The 18,300-nt window shown below is 46.4% G+C and overlaps 1 protein-coding gene across 2 annotated transcripts in view; it reads right to left on the bottom strand.

Moving 5' to 3' along the window:
* Window positions 1-18,300, bottom strand: part of CREBBP (CREB binding protein) — a 120,954-nt gene that overhangs the window by 20,577 nt on the left and 82,077 nt on the right. For both annotated transcript variants that reach the window (XM_068968314.1, XM_068968313.1), the window contains 12 exons: window positions 18,102-18,248; window positions 17,168-17,285; window positions 16,497-16,668; window positions 16,170-16,214; window positions 13,981-14,105; window positions 13,203-13,391; window positions 11,342-11,758; window positions 9,390-9,569; window positions 8,290-8,479; window positions 4,066-4,184; window positions 3,021-3,260; window positions 2,542-2,630 (listed from right to left, as the gene is read on the bottom strand). In XM_068968314.1, coding sequence (XP_068824415.1) covers window positions 2,542-2,630; window positions 3,021-3,260; window positions 4,066-4,184; window positions 8,290-8,479; window positions 9,390-9,569; window positions 11,342-11,758; window positions 13,203-13,391; window positions 13,981-14,105; window positions 16,170-16,214; window positions 16,497-16,668; window positions 17,168-17,285; window positions 18,102-18,248 — 2,031 coding nt within the window. The remainder of the gene's footprint in view (window positions 1-2,541; window positions 2,631-3,020; window positions 3,261-4,065; window positions 4,185-8,289; window positions 8,480-9,389; window positions 9,570-11,341; window positions 11,759-13,202; window positions 13,392-13,980; window positions 14,106-16,169; window positions 16,215-16,496; window positions 16,669-17,167; window positions 17,286-18,101; window positions 18,249-18,300) is intronic.

The raw sequence follows: 18,300 nt of genomic DNA, 5'->3' as shown, positions 1-18,300 counted from the left end.
TTTTAAGTACCATATAAGTATACACAAATAACTGGGATAATAGATATCTATTCTCCTCTATCAGTAATAACTGGAAAAATCTATAGAATGGTTTTCCCAACATGACTTACTTGAAAAATTTCGAAGTATGGCAACAAGTGAAAATGTAACCATACACTAGCTTATAAATTAGTTTCACTTGTTTAAACGGTTCATAGAATTTCCTATTCTAAGTGCCCAATAGTTTAGAACTATAAACGCCAAAACAATTATTCAAAAGAACACCACAGCATTCTCTTAAACAGTCAAGGCTAAGAATAAAAATGGAAGCAGTTGAAATGTCCATCACAGAACTAGACCACTGCTTTCAGACTCACAACACGGTGTCGCTTCCATTTCCGTATTCCAGGAAGCACACCTTGTGAGATTCAGCTGAGGAGTGGTATGCTCACACTCTTAAAATGTCTTTTATGTAAAAAAGAACTCCTTTATTTATGTTTCTACTCTTAAGGAAAAGACATCACTTTTGTTCAGTAAAATTAAATCCTACACAGAAATCTAACTGGACATTTCAAAACTTTCAAAAGAATCCTTCTATCAACACCGCCCTCTGAGGGGGCAGTAGTGGACGCTGATGCTATCTGTCCTATTGAACTACAACTGCTCTCCACTTAAATATGGCCAAAGTCTGTGCAACTCAGCAAAGGTGGGGGCCAAAGGACCCAGGAACAGTGAAGCCCACAAGGAAAAGGCCCCAAACTGGAGAGATGGTGGTTAAGTACTCTGCTGTCTGCTTTTCCTTCTGGACTTAATTAGTGGGGGCATTTTTCAGAGTTCATTTTAACCTATTTCCTTAAAATTTCATGACTTTGCTTTGTCTGGCACCTATCAGTTCCCAAAGTGAGTTCCTACTCATTGTCTCATTGGAGACTGACAGCTAAGGGTGTCAAATGGGGGTGTTACTGTGCCCACACCATCAACAAGCAGGTTCTGGGCTATGCCAAAGGTCTTTGGGCTAAAACTGTAAAAGGAGGGGCCAGAACTCCCAAAACAACACTTGACACTGGTGAGAGACTCCACTACGAAGGCTATGATATCATTTCAAACTTTTAGTATTAAAATGCTTCCAGGGATAGAAGAGCATGCTAAAGCAGAAATTAAATTCCAAATGTTGAAATATTTTCATCAGGACAGCTGTGTCAGCAGCACTTCTGCTAGAGATGCCTGTTGGGGACTCACATCTTTTCCTGGAACCAGCATCTCACTGGGATAAGTGAGCCAGACTAGGCTTAGAAATCTTGTCTTAAGATATTTTTAGGTCAACAGTTTTTTTTTTTCCCCCCAACAGCATTTTGATGGGAGCTGTTAATGAACTTAAATATGGTGAGATTTTTAAAATTTTAACCTTTTTTTTTTTCCCAGCTGTGCCATGCGGCTTGTAGGACCTTAGTTTCCTGACCAAGGATTGAACCTAGGCCACCACAGTGAAAGCCCTGAATCCTAACCACTGGACTGCCAGGGAATTCCCTACATATTTTTTTAAAGAATAATTTTAAAAAATGTAATTAGAAGAAAAATAACTTCCAAATCATTCAGGCCTCTGCACGTACCCTTGAGTAAATAAAAAGCCTTGTACTTATCTTCTCTGAAGTGTTAGAACATATGCAATTACTACAAGCAAGTAAGATAAAAATAATCAAACATCAGACCCAAAAGCTGACATTTAATACCTGAACCTAAAGACAAAGAACAGGCACGAAGCTTCATCTTGGTCACATAAAGAATTCAGTTGTCAGTTCATGAAATGGAGGCAAGGTAACTGAATATGACCAAGAAATACCACCCGTTTCAAGGCAGGATGCCCTCGTGCTATGGATACTTAGAGCCATGGATACCTCGGAGCTTAATTTTCAAGACAAGTCCCCAAACCAGGAAGCCATATTTAGGTAAGGGGATCAACAACAAAAATTATTTTCATTCTCCTTCTACTTAAGACAAGAGATCTACTCTTTGGCCATCTCCACATTTCAAGAGAAGGACCAAGATTTCTCAAGCATCCCTGTCACTCACTAAGCCCTGAAAAGGCCACCTCCTGACAGGGAGTCATTCATAAACTCAATTCTTTAATGAATCAGCATAAACACAAGTCTTTCCATCAGCCTGTGCAGGTCAATTTACCTAGGCAAATATTTACAGTCAGACTGATAAAATACAAGGCTTCAACTTTATTAGTATCTTGAAAAAGGCCCATCAACCTTTATTAGAGTTAACTTCAACTCCAATTCTTTCTCATATGGTGACATTATGGCTTAATGAATGTTCCTAATCCAAAGAGTGCAGCAAGCAGCTTTGAGTTGAAATTCTATACTATACAAGCATGCTTTTAAGTTAAGAGACCCTGGGCCTAACTGAGTGACTGGGAAGAGAGAAGCAATGTAACTTCGGCCTATTTCACTGAAACTTCAAGAAATAAATAATGTAAGCAAGCTGCAATCAGATGAGCGTGCCTTGCCCTAAGACCTTCTTTTTGTCCCGTAATTCAGAAAACTGCTCAGTGCTTACCTATTCTGATAGCTGTAGTAGGCAGCATCTCGAGGAATTGTACACAGCTGCTTCCCGTAGCAGCACAGAGTCTGTGGGGAAAACTCATACTGCAAAAACAAAGGAGAAAATATTAAAAATAAATGCATTTACTGTCATGTAATGCTCTGTCTGATATGGAGAACTAGATTTAGCTAGTAAATTAGTTGTTAGTACACTGAGTAGTCTTTTAATGATTCTTGTTAATTTTGAAGATATTTTTGGATAAAATGGGACAGAATTAGTGTCTAAGGGACATTTATTACAGATAGATGAATGGACACCAGGGCAGCCAGGAATGTTTGACCCATAAACACTTCTAGCTTCAGACAAGCAACTGTTTTACAATAGACTGGACTCCATCTGGGTCCTTCTCAATATACAGGTGTGGCCCAAGTATCGAGTCCATCATATCCTCATAACATCCTCTTTGGCTGAATTCAAAAATATTCCAACCGTACCTTGCGTCCACAGCAGTATCCAAGGGACTGCATGACGGGATCAATCTCCTGCTCAAAGACCTCTGCGAGTTTGCTGCAGAACTTGTAGACCCGGGACGTCTTCCGATTGTAGAGCCAGGCATTGTTGAACATGAGCCAGACGTCGTCTACATACTGCCAGGGTTCCTGGTACTGCCCTGTATCCAGCTTCCGCTTGATGGTGGAAAGGTCCATGGGATTCTTCACAATGTCAAAGTAATCCTGAAAGACAAAAGGGTCTCAGTCTAGCTGATCCCAAACCCCAAATGTAAGCCTCATCTGGCAGCTTTACCTTAAAACAGCAGGAAGTACCAGTGTAACCTAACGAGTGACCAAAAAGAGAGCAACTCCTGACCTTCCTCTGGTTTTACTCTATGATGGTAGTTACTATTTCTAAGTGCGATCATATTACTTCAAAAGCAAATTTAAAGAAAAAAAGATTAAATGAATACTTTAATAAAAGATGTCCTTTAGTGTCAGATTTTAAAAATAAGATTTTGATCGACTGAATTAAAACGGTGAGCATATTTATCAGACAGTATGTTTTTCTAGAGATTTACTTTTGGTCCTAGCAAGCAAAATGAAACAAGACAAACACAAAAACAGTAATAAGGCTAAATAGAACCTATTTGTTCACCACGGCCTTTGCAAGAGCACCCAGGGATACCAAAGTGAGAGGCCCATGTGGTTTATAAGGGACTTTCACCACCAATTCTTTAAACCCACTCTTGTGGACAAAGTCTTAGCCACAAGTAAAGCAAGGCAACAGAGGCTGCATGCCCCAGGCTGGGCTTCCCCATCTCCCCACATCCCCCCATGACCCTGGGGCTTAATGGAATGGGGTGGGGGAACACACACATTTCAGTTAGTAAGACAAAAGTACATTACTATTTTGACAAAGAACTAATTTCTTTACATTCAGGGGAAAAAAATCTTACTCTACTCAATTTAGAGAGATTAAGCAAGTGTCATGGATGCTCCTGAAGCACACTGGAAAAGCCACAGTGTTTTCACGACATCCACTTACTGGAATTCCCAGGAGCTGGGGATCCACAGGCTGCCGAAAAGGTAGGGACTCTGGATCCTGTCGGTACAGAGCTTCCAGGGTTGGCATCAGAGCCTGGCGCAACTCCTCCGGCTTGAAGACTGCAGTTAGAAAACACAGGAAACGACACTGTTGACAAGGCATCCAGACTCCTCCTGCAGAGCTTTTCAATGGAAGCTGGGCTGCTTCTGAGAAGGCCCAAGTCACCTTCCTCCTGGCCGTGAGCACTTTCTCAAGCTACCATGCAAGGGTTCTGAGAACACAGTCACACTAAGGTTTTTAAAACTGCATCCACATCACGAGGCAAAACTACCACACTGAGAAGTCTGCTTGCTCAACAAAAGATTTCCAATGCCAAATTCTGTTGGAACAGAAAAAAATTGAAGCTAACTTCCAAATCTGCCTCACCGATCAAATGTGTGGAAACAGAGCCGTTTTCACCAGAATGGGCCTTTTCTCTTCAGAAGAAACTTCTCTGTCCTGGGCGGAAATAAACTCAGACCACCTGAGACAGATGGTTTTGTTACAACCTCACCAACAAACGTACAACATAAGGAAGCTACAAAAATATGCATTCTCCCCAAAAGTTCTCTATTGCCGCCTTGCACATGTAGCAATCAATAACCACGTTTCCAAGCTCCAGGCCCACTCACTTCCTACTACACTCCGTGGTGTCACCGACGTAAGCATAAACACTGGCTGCCATTCATTCACACAAGCCCCTCGTGAACTCCAAGGGTGCGGGAACCGTGAAGGCAGTGAGTGTCTTAAGACCCTCGCTAGCACACATTCCAGTGCACAGCCCAATCATCAGAGAGAGGCAAATACTGCGACGGGTTCTGATGGCTCAGGTCCTAAGTGATAGGAGGTTTCTACTTTATAGTTTTTTGGATTTTGAAAGTATTTTCTAGAACGGATGCATGGTAAGTTGTAAATTTATAAATCAGACTAAAATACCGTAAAAATTGTATTGAGTACAACGAGAGAAACAGGCACTGGCTGGGAAGTTTCTAGAGGGCTTACTGCCACCACAGCAGGGACTGCCCAGGTGTCCTGATTGGCCCCCTGCGCTGCAGATTGCCTGGCGGTCAGTGAGCACCGGGGTCACCCAGTAGAGACATTCCCCTGCAGGCGCAAAGCCATGTCCAGAGCAGGTGTGCCCCGTGGAGCTGTGAAACACAGGCAAACCCTGCCCTCAGCTAACCCTTTTTCTTCCAGTCTGCTTTTACAGAGCTTGGTTTTCTTTGAATAACTCTTTATAAGAAAACAATTCTTTAGTTAATCAATAGCTTCTTCATTCTTCTAAATCAGGGGTTAGCAAACCATGACCCACAGGCTAAATCTGGCCAGCTGCCTGCCTTTGTATGGGCCTGGGAACTGAGAATAGTTTTTAAGTTTTTTAATGGTTAGGGAAAAAAAGAATAATATTTCATGATACGTGAATTACACAAAATCACTGTTTAGTCTTCCAAAAGAAAGCTTTATCGGAACACAGCCATGCTCATCTGTGCATGTGTGTCTGTGGCTGCCTTCCCCGCACAAGGCAGGCACCGGCAGCTGCCACAAAAACCCAATGACGTACACAGTCCAAAACACGCCCTCCCTGGCAGCCCGGACGGTTTGCCGACGCACTGCCCCAGACCTGCTGGGCTTCCGGAGTTGATCTCTTACAGCGCTTACACGTGTCTCACTCTGGACAACTGCTCATTCATTCACTGAACATTTAAAACCTATGGCAAGGAAAAGTCATTTCTAACTCCTGTCTTTAACCACTACATTGATGTGACAAGACTCCAAATGAGTGGAGGTAGCAGTCAGGAGCTGTACTTGAAACAAGTTCCTGCCACCGACCAGTGCGGTGTCCCATGAGCAAGTCACTGCACTTCTCTGGCTTGAAACCTTCTCCAGACAACCAGAGGGGCCACATCAGCAGTGTCCACAGCATGGCCCACGGATGACTTGGGGATCCCCGTGCTGTCTATGGGGACCGCACCAGCCTGTGCGGCTACCTGAATGGATATGAATTAATATTAGATAAAGTAAAAAACCCACTTCCTCAGGCACACCTGTCACACTTCAAGTGCTGAGGAGCCACACACAGCTGGTTCCACCTCAGAGGCAGAGGTAGGTTACAGAGAGGGGAGACATATGGCACTTCCATCATTGCAGAAAGTTCTAGCACTGTCTGAGGGGTTTTCTAGGGTGTGTGAAATCCAATTCATGATATTTCCTGGTAACACTAGGTCATCATTCGCTTTTTGCACTGTGTGTTGACATATGCACAGAAAGGGCAAGAGCAACAGGGAATACCGTGGACACCAGCGCGGCAACATGACCAGGCTGCAGCTCCAAACTTGACTCAGTGGCCATGCGCTCTTCAGGGCTGTCTTGCATACACAGGTTAAATGCCATCTGCACTTAACAAATGTCCTTGATGAAGGAGCAAAAAGCCTTACTTTCATTAAGTCTCAGCCCTTGGCTACATATTCTTTTATTCTGCGTGACAAACCGGGAAGCTGTCAGAAAGCATTTCTGCCGCAGGCAGTCGTTGTCTTCAGAGAAAGCACTCGTCTAAGTGCTGAGCTAAGAGCTGAAGTAACTGCAATTTCTCACAAACACACAAAACTAGAGAGAATGGCTGACAGACAAGCTATGGTTACTCAGATCTGGATACATGACAGACATTTTCTCAAAAATGAACAAAGTACACCAGTTACTTCCAGGACAACTGATGCTATTTGCTACCAATGATAAAATTTGGACTTTCATCAAAAAATTAGAATTTTTGAAAAACTTGTATCTGCTACACAAGCTTGACAGCTTGTCAAAGTTTACAAGACTTTTTAAAGTGAGTCACAGTGATATTAATAAATGTGATTTTTAAAAAATATCACATAATAAAGTATGCCAACATTTGGAAGATGAGCCAAATTCCCAAATGACCAAAGGATCATGCTTAAAAAAAAAAGTCATACAATGGCAAAAGAGCCAGTCTGAGTACAAAACAGAAAAATTGTGGAGCACGAGAAATTCCAGGCTATGGATTCAGACTTCACACTGCAAGCAGCCTTTAAGAAGCTTCTACTTGTTGAATTTTGGTGTAGTATCAAGAAAGAATTATCTACAAGTACCTGAAAAGGCTATTAAATATTAAAATACTCTTGTCTATCAGCTACTTATCTGAGTGGGGCTGGATTTTCTCCATGTCCTTCAAACAACAGAATACAACAGTGAAGGGACAGGTAGATATGAGAGTCCAGCTGTGTTCACTTAATTCTCCGAGAAACAAAATTGTGAAAAACAATGTCACCATTCCAATTATTTTTGTTGTGGAAGTTATTTTTCACAGAAGTGTGTTACTTATGGGTGCCATGAAACAGATTCACTTTTAAATAAATGTTTAAAAAGACATCCAGCAGAGTAGAAGTGATAGATGATCCATACAAACAATAACTTCTCTGCGATGGTCAATTTTTAGGAGTGTAAAGAGGTCTGAGACCACAAGCCCGAGGCTTACTGTCCTCTGTGATCCCCAGGGTCCCAGGGCAGCAGGACTGTACAGCATCAGCCTCTGAGTTTTTCTGGCATCATTCCTAAATGCATCACCTGCACCCCTGAACCACTGAGCCTCGTCTCACATTTCTGTCACCTGACAATTTTCTGACACTGTTTCCTCCTCCCTACTTTGGACACATCTCAGATGGATTCTATCTGACCTCCACCATGAGCCTGGCTCAGCCTGCTTACTCAGAACTCCAGCATTTTCCCTTCTCTGCCGCCCTCCTCCCGCTGCACTGGTCACTGGTTCTGTGCTCCCAGCCCGACTCTGGATTCAGTTCCATCTGCACCAGCAGAAACCTACAAACTTAATGGCCCATGTGGTGCCATGGTAGTAACTCTCCAACATTAAGCTCCTGGTCACCTTATCACTGGAGCCCATCAGTGGGTGTCCACGGCATGCCAAGTAAAGCCAGCACCACCTTGGAGAGGCTGGGTGTGGGCTGCCCCTCAGAGCCCTAGCACAGACCCTGTGGGCCGGTGCCCTCGAGTCCAGCTGTCACCATTTCTAAAACTGGGGGAATGGCCAGTAAGAAGGGCAACAGGAAGGGATGGAATTCTTTTTTTGCTTTAGCTTTGCATCCACATAATGCACTCCTAACATGATGGAAAAGCAGCACCACGTAAGTCCCCGAGAACATGACCTACTTTTCTTGCGAGGCTGCGAAGGGGACGTGGACTGAGAGGCTGTGCCATTGGTGCTGCCCTCTTCTTCCTCTTTAGCTTCGACCTTCACTTCAGTTTTCTTTTCATCCACTTCCATTGGTTCTGACTTCTGCTCTGTTGGGTCTGTTTCTTCTTTAACTTGAGAAGATCCTTGTAAGTCCTCCTCCATCATCTTGGGAAAAACAGAGTCACAGACACAGATACATGACTATGAGAGACTTTTGTTATCACCCAGCCTTATCGGAAGGCCCTTAAAGTCTCTACAGGCTTGTTAAAACCTCCCCGAGTCAGAGCTACATCGATCATTCTCTCTCTCCCACAAGGAGAGGTTGAATGCCTGGGAGTCACTTTAATACAGTGCCAGTGCATTACAGGCTTAAAAACACACACTGCATATACCACTACCTCTTCAGTAGTTTTATGTGTATTTCTAGTTTGGAACAAGAATTCCCTCGAAAACTGCGGGAAGGATGGAAAGTCCAACTGCTCAGAGGCCTGGCAGATGAAGCCCACGAGAACAGCAGGAAGCGTGGAGGGAGGCAGTGGGGAGCAGGGGGGCACTCCGCAAACTGGAGCGGCTGTGACCCGCCTGAGCAACACGCTGGAGCTCCCACCCAGACTGCTCTGCTGCCACACAGTGCTGGCAAAGCTCCTCATTTTTCAAGAAAAGCCAGAAGTCTAGAGTATTATTTGTAATTTCCCATTTTAAAAATACTGTGTGGGCCAAACAAAATACATTTATAGGCTGAGTTCAGCCCACGGTCTGCCAGTTTTCAACTTCTGCCACAGGTTAATTAGTAAAAGAACACACCCCGTGAGCAGCCTGCCTCTGGAGAATTATAAATGAATGAGGAACAGCAATGAAAGAGTTGTTGGATGATTTAAACATTTAAAATATAAGCCAGTGCTCTTCACTTCTGGCAAAATAAAAATAAACCCATACCTAATGTCTAAAAATAAACAACCAATCTGTTTCTAATCTCTTCTGCACGTGAACCATAACTGAGTGGGGTAGTGAAACACGGCATGTGTTGGCGCCTCCGTGTGCAGCACATCCACCCATGTCCAGGAAAGGCACCTACCGCAGCCCCGGGCTCTCCCTTGGGCTCCCCAGCATCAGGCTCTGTGTCCTCAGTCTTGATCTCGGCCTTCATCTCCAGGAGTGGCACCTCGGGGCCTGGCTGCTGGGAGTTGGTTTCGGCGCTGGCCACTGAGGATGGAGTGGGGACCCTGTTATCAATGCTTGCTGCTGTCTGGGAAAGCTGTGGGGAAACCAAAATCACTTATCTTTGTAAACAACACAGATGATCTTAAACCCTGTTGCTCACCCAACACAGATCCATGTTAATCTTTCTCAATACTAACCTAATAGGCACCCCTATTTGAGAGAACTGAAGAATGCAAGAGTTAAAGGAAGAGTTCCAGAGAAGTCATCAGGCAGAGACACAACTGACTTCTTGCCAACAATGCAGAGATGCGAGAGCAGAAGCTTTCTACACTATGATAGAAAATTATCTTCTGGGAATTTTCTACATAAGTCAGAGAACCTATTTTAAATTCAATTCTTTCCAACAATGATACTAATGGTTTTGTTAAAAGGATGAATAATAAATATGTGTATATACACTGTCAGAAGGGGAGTAAGGTACCTATATGGACTTCCCTGGTGGCTCAGACGGTAAAGCGTCTATCTACAATTTGGGAGTGAAGTGAAGTGAAAGTTGCTCAGTCACGTCCGACTCTGAGACCCCATGGACTATACAATCCATGGAATTCTGCAGGCCAGAATACTGGAGTGGGTAGCCTTTCTGTCTCCAGGGGATCTTCCCAACCCAGGGATCAAACCCAGGTCTCCCGCATTGCAGGCGGATTCTTTACCAGCTGAGCCACAAAGGAAGCTCCAGGTTTAGTCCCTGGGCTGGGAAGATCTCCTGGAGAAGGAAATAGCAACCCACTCCAGTGTTCTTGCCTGGAAAATCCCATGGACGGAGGCACCTGGTAGGCTACAGTCCATGCAGTCGCAAAGAGTTGGACATGACTGAGCGACTTCACTTCACTTGGAACAAGAGTGTATAACTAGCCTGTTAACTGCAGGAACAGTGGTAGAGGAGTAAACAAACATTAAGAGATGAAATCTCCAAAAAAACTCTCAAGTTTTCAAAGATTTACCTGATAAGAGTTTTAAGTAAACAAACAAAACATAACATTATAAAGGGACCTTATTCAGAGATAATATAAAATAAGAAACAAGAAGAACACTCCCTATGGAAAAATAAAAAGTGTCATCTTGGGACTCATCTTGGGATTAATTTTGACATTTTATAAATAAATATCCTCAGTCCCCACAAATAAAGTTAATGCATTTCAGGGGGAAGGAAGTTTTTAAGTTAGGCTGGTAAGAAAACAGATACCATGGCTCGGTGAGAAACAGTAGCCTCGGGCCCCTGGGGTGGGTGGGGATGGCCCCACGTTGGGGGGCCCGGCCGGCTGCCACAGCAGAGCACAGGACTGGGACACAGGATGTGCTGTGACCCTGCCACTGCCACCTCCCCGGAGGAGTGGGGAGATCTGAGCCACAGAAGTGCTAACCTGGCTGTGCCATTTTGTCATGAAAAAGAGCGAGCTTCCAGCTGGAAAACAAGGCTGACGGATAAGGTCAAAGTACGTACAATTAAAAACCTGACTTGTTTACCAAACCCTCAAGACAACTAAACCTCAGGGATCACCACCTGTGACAGGTGATGTTGCTATGGATAGTTCAAATATTCTACAGAGGACCCATGTACGAGCTCTTTCAGTTGCTGATTTCTATAAGCTGGTTTAACTGGGAAGATAATCACAAGTCATGTCCTGCCAAACTTGGCCTCCAGAGCCCATTCTGGAACGAACATACAGCCTGTTACAGCTCCATCAGGTTGCAGACACACATGCTGTGCAGCTGCACCAAGACCTGTGGTGCTTCACGACCAATTGTTCAGGGGCAAGTTCTCATCTGCAACTCTGTGGGCAGACGGCCGCAGGCCGAGGGGCTCACCGGGGTGCCGGGGGGCTGCGTGTGCACGGGTGTCGGCTGCTGCTGCGATGACTGCGGGGTGGCCACCGATGGAGGCTGCACTGGGGTCTGAGGCTGCGGGGTCACCTGGGCCTGGGCAGCTGCCTGGACCGTAGGAGTACTCTGCGTCTGGCTGGCGCTGGGCACGGAGCCGGGAGTCGGGGTGGGAGTTTGCCCGGAAGACGACGCGGGAGTTGATGGCTGGGTAGGCGCTGCTGGCTGGGGGGGTGTCACCCCGGGAGCTGCTGGGTGCTGCAGAGACGGCATGCCAGCGGCCGTGGAGGCGGGAGGCGGGGTCTGATGCAGCGGCGGCTGTGTCACTGGTGGGCAAGGCAGCTGGCTGGCCTGGGGCCCAAGCATGTTCAGGGGGTTGGGAAGAGCAGCCCCCGGCACCTGCCCCTGACAGGCAGAAGGAAAAGAGAGAGTTAAAACTGTTCTCCCCTCCGTCTGACAATGTGGCAGCAGACATAAAGAATTAAATATATGAGAACCTGACACGGTTTCCAGATGAGGTCTGCTGACTACATGGGAACGTTCCGCTTGTACCATGTCATTGACCTGCACACTTATAGTAACCTGCTTTTGTAGTAATCAGACTTTGATTTACATAAGTGTAGAAATCTCTGGCTTAAACAAACACACATACACTCCAGTTACTAGCTCATGTTCCATAATATCCACCAACAGCTAAGACCACTGGAAAAGGTATTTGTCTTTTATAAAAAAATGAGTTACTCAAACACTGAAATGTTTAAGTATGGTAGTTCTCAACTAGGGACATGCTTCAGAATTACCTGTGGGCCAACTAAAAAGCTACTCTGAATCTAGAGCAGGGATCTGCCAACCACACAGGGCCCAGGGCCAAACCCAGCTAGCTGCTGGTCTCTGTCAATAAAGCTTTATTGGCCAGCAGCCTCTCCATTCACTCACGTGTGAATGCACATGTCTATGACTGCCTCTGTGTCACAACAGTGGAGCAGAGCAGTTCCCCCACAGTCCACCAAGCTGAAAATATCTACAGGACGAACCTGTCGACCTCTTTGCTAGAGAAATAAAATTTATGCAAATTAAGAATTAATTAATAGGCATCAGGCTTCCCTGGTGGCCCAGTGGTTAAGAATCCAACTGCCAGTGCAGAGGGCACAGGTTCTATCCCTGGTCGGGGAAGATTCCACATGTCGTGGGGCAACTAGGCCTGCGCGCCACAACTACTGAAACCCTCAAGCCTAGAGGCCATGCTCCACAAGAGAAGCCGCCCCGGTGAGAAGCCTGGGCACTGCGCCGACAGTAACTTCCGCTCACTGCAACTAGAGAAAGCCCGCACGCAGCAAGGAAGACTCAGCAAGCCAAACATAAATAATAACAAATAAAATTTTAAAAAACAATTAATTAATAAGTATTTACCTAGTGAATCTAGTGTAGTCACTGCCTCTTATTCAATGTTATTCATGTTAAGTTAAATAATGAATCTGACCTCTCAGGAGAACAGTTGGTCTGTTTTAAATATGTGTACATTTGTACACAGCAGCAATCTGATGCACTCCAACAGTTAATAGAAGTCGGGGAAAGGCAGTAAGGTGAGTGGAAAACAGTCCCCGCCAGCGTTATATTGAATGAGTGAAAACACACTCAACAAGAAGGGAACTACTCAAATGGCCCAGTTAGCTGGACTTCGCCTGGGCAGTTTAGACCAACAGGTGCTGAATCAATAAGCGTGAACTCAAGGGATTTTTCCTCCCTCCCTCTTCAAAAACCAGCGTCTCGCAGGATCACATGTGAAGCTTAGAATTTAAAATATACAAACAAAAATTAAGAAAATGACAACTAAAACGATGGACAGTACCTGTGGAACACCAGCCTGCGCCGCCGGCTGCCCCATGCCCACGCTGCTCACACTCAGCGCCCCGCTGGACGACGGGAACTGGCTCTGCGGGAGGAACTGGCTCTGTGCAGGCGCCTGGGCCATCATGCTGTTGGCGTGCGCGCCCATCATGTTCGGAGGCTGAGGCATTCGGGACGGAGAAATGGCCATCTACAAGACAGTGTGAGCCACTGCGTTTAGAGGGCTGCAGGGCCTGTGTCTCCAGGGTGAATAGAAAGAGAGGGGAATCCTCAACTCCCCCCGTCACATGAGGGGACCCCCCCCCCCCACGCACTAAGACCTCCCGGCTCCCAGGCATTCTGCACACTTTTCCACGCAGGTCTCTAATGAGCCAGCTCCACACAGTCCTCTGAACAGAAATCAACAGCATGCCATAGTGTAAAGTTCACATATGCCTTTTAGGAGTTCTCGGACTAGTTTAGAAAGCAGCCTCAGGAGAGGGCGCTCTGAGAGCCAGCGGATGCTGACACCTTTCCTCTCATTCTGTCACACATCCCCAGAACTCCCATCTTCTCACAAAGTCACAGGTGCCAAGGAATCTCTCATTTCAGTAAAAATAAGTGACGGTCAAATAATGCTTATAGTAATAAGGACCAAAGGACGAGATGGAGTTGCCAAAGCACAACACAATCCAAAGGAACAAGCGCCACAGGATTCCCAACCTCCAAGCTCCCGTGGGAGAACTGTCCTGTTGCAGCAAGCCCGTCTCAGCACAGCTGAGCGGAGGACACGCACTTACCCCTGGAACAGAGCCCATGCTGTTCATCGGGACAGAGTGGTTCATGGGGGATGCCGCACGCGGTCCCATGGGCGCTTGTGGCAACTGTACGTTCCCCAAGGATATTGGGTTAAATGAATTCATCCCTGTAAACGCACCCACAACAGTTCATTAGGAAAAGCACCCACAGGAAAACAGAATGACGATCTGCTAGAGAAACTTGAAGCCAAATAAGATGGAACACACACACTACATACACAACTGAAAGGAGACCAGTCAATCAGAAAAGATGGCTGAGCAACAGACTGCTCAGATCCAGGAACAACGGCACCACCGTGGGGTGGTGAGGCGGTGGGTGGGGAGCAGGCAGGGCAGCGAGAGGAGAGGAAGGCAGCGCGTCAGGGAAGCTGCGAGCAGCTGAAGCCCAGGCAGCACTCGGCACCAGAGCATCCCAGGGTCCGAGTGACGGGGCAGATGGGTGGGCGGGGCGGTGGGAAGGAGCACCCACCACGCATGGAGGAGGTCTGCTGAGGCCAGGGCACCCCTCTGAGCCAGCCCCTCAGAACCTTCTGGACCACCTGACTCCCGGCAGGAAGCCCGCTCCCATCACCCCAGGCCCTCCAGCTCTTTGGCTGGGCTTACATTTATTGTTAGAATCTGGGATAAGACTCAAAACTTGGCTTTAATTTTGCAAGGACATTAAGCATTTAGAAAGTGCCCAAGGGCTGGCGGTTCTCAGCTTCAGCCTCCTCTCTGCCGACTGGAAAGATCTCACTTTCATGGCTGCCTTGGCCTTCCCAGGGGTGCCACACCGCGAACTGCAACCCTCCCCAGCCGCTACCCCACTCTGGGCCACGGAGCCTCTCTGCCTGTAATTTCCCACAATTCTCTGCGAACTCTGAGCTCAATGTAAATGCTGCTTTAGTAAGTCTCAGGACTTAGCCCAGTCCTGTGGCCGTGAACAGAATCCTGAGGCACTGCCTTAACTGTGGAGCAGGAGAGGGCATCAAAGAGTACCGGTCCCCTCAGCACCAGTGAGAAATGTCCCCCTGAGTAACCAGGACTTTCCAGGAAGCCCACAGAACAAAGGGCCCTGCTCTTCTGAAGGGTTTTATTGACAAGAGGAGATTTTACTGAGCAAGCGAAAAAGATGCATGAAGAAGCGGCACCGTAACAAGTTCCTCTCCACAGACCTGGACGTGCCGCTGACAGGGGCATGCAAGCGCTTCCTTCAAAGGCTCCTCCGTCCACACTCTGCTCAACAGCCCCCTTCTCAGACCCCGAAGCAGCAGACTCATCCACCCTGTCCCTGATACAGTACCCTGTCCCTCCGAAGGCTCAATTTCTCTGCCTTCTTGATTTCTTTCACTCTTCACATCTGGTTCATCTGAACAAGTCCCTGAAAACTTTCCTTCGCAGTATCATCAGCAGCTCTACCAGGTCTGGTGTGGTGTGAAGGACGATCACCACAGCTGTTAGAATGACCACTCTCTCCCTGAACTACTCCACACACAGCAGCAAGGCCCTGCTTTGGAATCTGCTGGATAATATCACCATCTCATTTCACAATCAGCAGAAACATCCTACTGTTCAGGTCTCAACCTGCCAAGAGCTGTAAAAGCTCTGAAATGACCCTCACCCCCAAACTCAAATGACTGCTTCAACCACGACCAAAGACTCTCAACTTGAGAAAGAACCTCTGGAAGCTGCTCAGACTAGTTGCCAGGAGCACAGGCCCTCCTCGGTCAGCCTGGTAGGCATGGCGCCTGTGCTCATTAGCCCAGAGCAGCCTCACCCGTCCCTCCCACCCCCCTAATCAGGGTGCTCGGGCTTTAGGATAGGCCTGACACCCTACTTACAAATGCTCAGAAATGCTTCTTTCCCCCTCCTACAATGCTTTTTTTTTTTTGAGACTCTTCCAAGAGAAATGTTTCCTCTTGTCCATCAAAAAAAAAAAGTGAACTCCTACTTCTGATCTCCTTGGAGAGCTTTGCTGTGATCTCCAAACTTCCAAATGAAACAGATGTTCACACTACCTGTGGACATGCACCATGCTCATCACTGGGGTAGGGGGGGTGGGGGAAGCAATTAGAAAAGAAAAACTGAAGGAAAAATGGAGAGAAAGAAATACACAGGGAAGAGGACAAACCAATAAACTTTGTGTGGCAGAATGTTAAGCTAAAATATGATTTACAACAACAGTTAAATACCTTGAGAAACCTGCATACGATTCACTGGCAGAGGCATGGGCCCATCTACAATGGCAGAAAAAAAAAGGAGGTTACTTAAAATAATCCTTTAGATTTAAAGAAAAGAGCAGATCCAAAAGTGCTGTGCACTCTGATGCCAGCACACCCTTTAAAGGGCCTTTCTGTGAGACTCAACGTCTAAACATAGGCCACCACAGCACACAGCCACTACCACATGCTTTCAAAGCAACAGGTTTCCTGGGAATGTAATTCTGTGTGCTGAGAAACACACACCAAATGCAGAAAGACACAGAGGGAACAGACCAGGGGCGGGACATGCAGTCTTACTTGGAGGTCTCACAGGCTGCGCCTGGGGTATTCCAGGGGGCTGTGTCCCGGGGGCTGGTAAGGCTGGCTGGTTACCCAAGATGCCTTGTTTGTGTAAACGCGATCTCCGCTTTTCTTCTAGCTCTTTTTGAATCTTGTAGATTTTCTCTGCTAGTAAGTGATAGTATTCATCCTAAAAAGCAGCAACATTCAATCTGGTTTTGTAGGGTCTAACAAACTAATGAACTTTTAAATTAAAATTATTTACACTGGGTAAAGTATTCAGCACTTCTAACTCATAAACCAAAGCCCAGGGATGCTATGTGACTTAACAGTCAGGGGGTCCTAAGTCCTCATGACAGTTCATTCCACAGCTCAACCTCTTCTTGCATACTCACTGACACAGGTGACAACATAGTATAACAACACTCCACTATAAAGTATACCCACAGATTAGAAAAACTTCATATATCTCATTTACCCCTGTAGTGGGAACACTTTAAGATTTTGCAGTTACAAACCAAGAGAGGTATGCAGGGAGGACCTCAAGTCTTAACTGGGACATCTCCCTGGTCAGTGTCCTCAGGCGAGGAGACCAGCAGGCTGATGGAAGCCCCCCTCCTCCCCACGTCCAGACCTGCAGTCACAGGTCGCCCGGGGGCCACGCGGCTGGAACGCGAACGCTGACCCACCCTGCTGTTGGCAGACTCGTACATGTCCCCTTCCACTTTCTTAGCGTAGGCCACCAGGTTCTCCATGCGGCGATCCTTCAGGGCTGCAGGGTCAGGTGTCGGGAAGATGGCTTGCACACTGAAAGGACAGCACGTACTCTCAACCTACTTTTAGTACAATGTCAACATCCTGCCATTTCAGACGTGACCAGGGAAGAGAAGAAACCGCCATCTACCTCTGGGCACAGTACATTGCTGAGAGACCCCCAATCTCTTGCCTAGTTCATGCGCAGTCACTCTCTGGAGACAATGCTGATCTGCCAATTTATCCACAAATCAAACACAACAATATTTTGCTATTAACAATAAGTGCTTGACCAACTCAAGAATAATATGATTTTGAATTCCTAATCTTTAAATTACTAAGTACAAAAATTTTTGATTAAAATAATGAAGGAGATAAAAAAGAAAACTCCATCGGAATCGAGTTGATTAACGTCACCTTCATTTAACTTAAATTGCTGGAGAAATCAACTATTAATTTCCCATGTTAATTGTATGATGATATTGTGAAGCCATCCGTACTTACTAGGCCCAAATTCCTGCAATTCTCAGGGCTCCCCACAACTATAGCCTTGAGCCATAAAATAAGACAAGCTTCTGAGTGAGTCCCAGCTCCCCGTGCACTGAGAGTTTAGAAAACAGGCCTGCCCCTGTGACATGGGTCAAAGTTCATATTCCTTTCCAGGATCCACTGGGCACTCAGAATCTGGGATCCTCCAGCCTCCCTAAACAAGCACGTGACTCCCTTCAGTTGCAAGGGTATGATCACCTGGGACACAAAAGAACACCTGGGAGTTAAATCAGATACCCAGGAAACTGCAAAACTATCACACTGCCATCAGTCACAAAGTGCTTCCATCACATGTGAGTAACAGGCGAGAGGGCCACGTACAGTTTATGCACTAGATGGCTCCGCAGGTCCTGGGTGACATGTTCATGCCAGCTTTTCCGAACGCCAGTGCTGGAAGGAGGTGCTGCTGCAGGTATAGTGCTAAGGGTGCCAATGTTCCCAGAGTTTGAGCCATCATTCATCAGGGGGCTGAGGGGAGAGGAAGAACAGGTCATCCAACTAGAAAAGTGACTCACATGCC

Source organism: Capricornis sumatraensis, chromosome 3 (genome assembly GCF_032405125.1).
Source record: "Capricornis sumatraensis isolate serow.1 chromosome 3, serow.2, whole genome shotgun sequence".
Classification (NCBI taxonomy): domain Eukaryota; kingdom Metazoa; phylum Chordata; class Mammalia; order Artiodactyla; family Bovidae; genus Capricornis; species Capricornis sumatraensis.
Note: the sequence above shows the minus strand (reverse complement) of the source record. Positions and strands in the feature narration are given on the sequence as shown.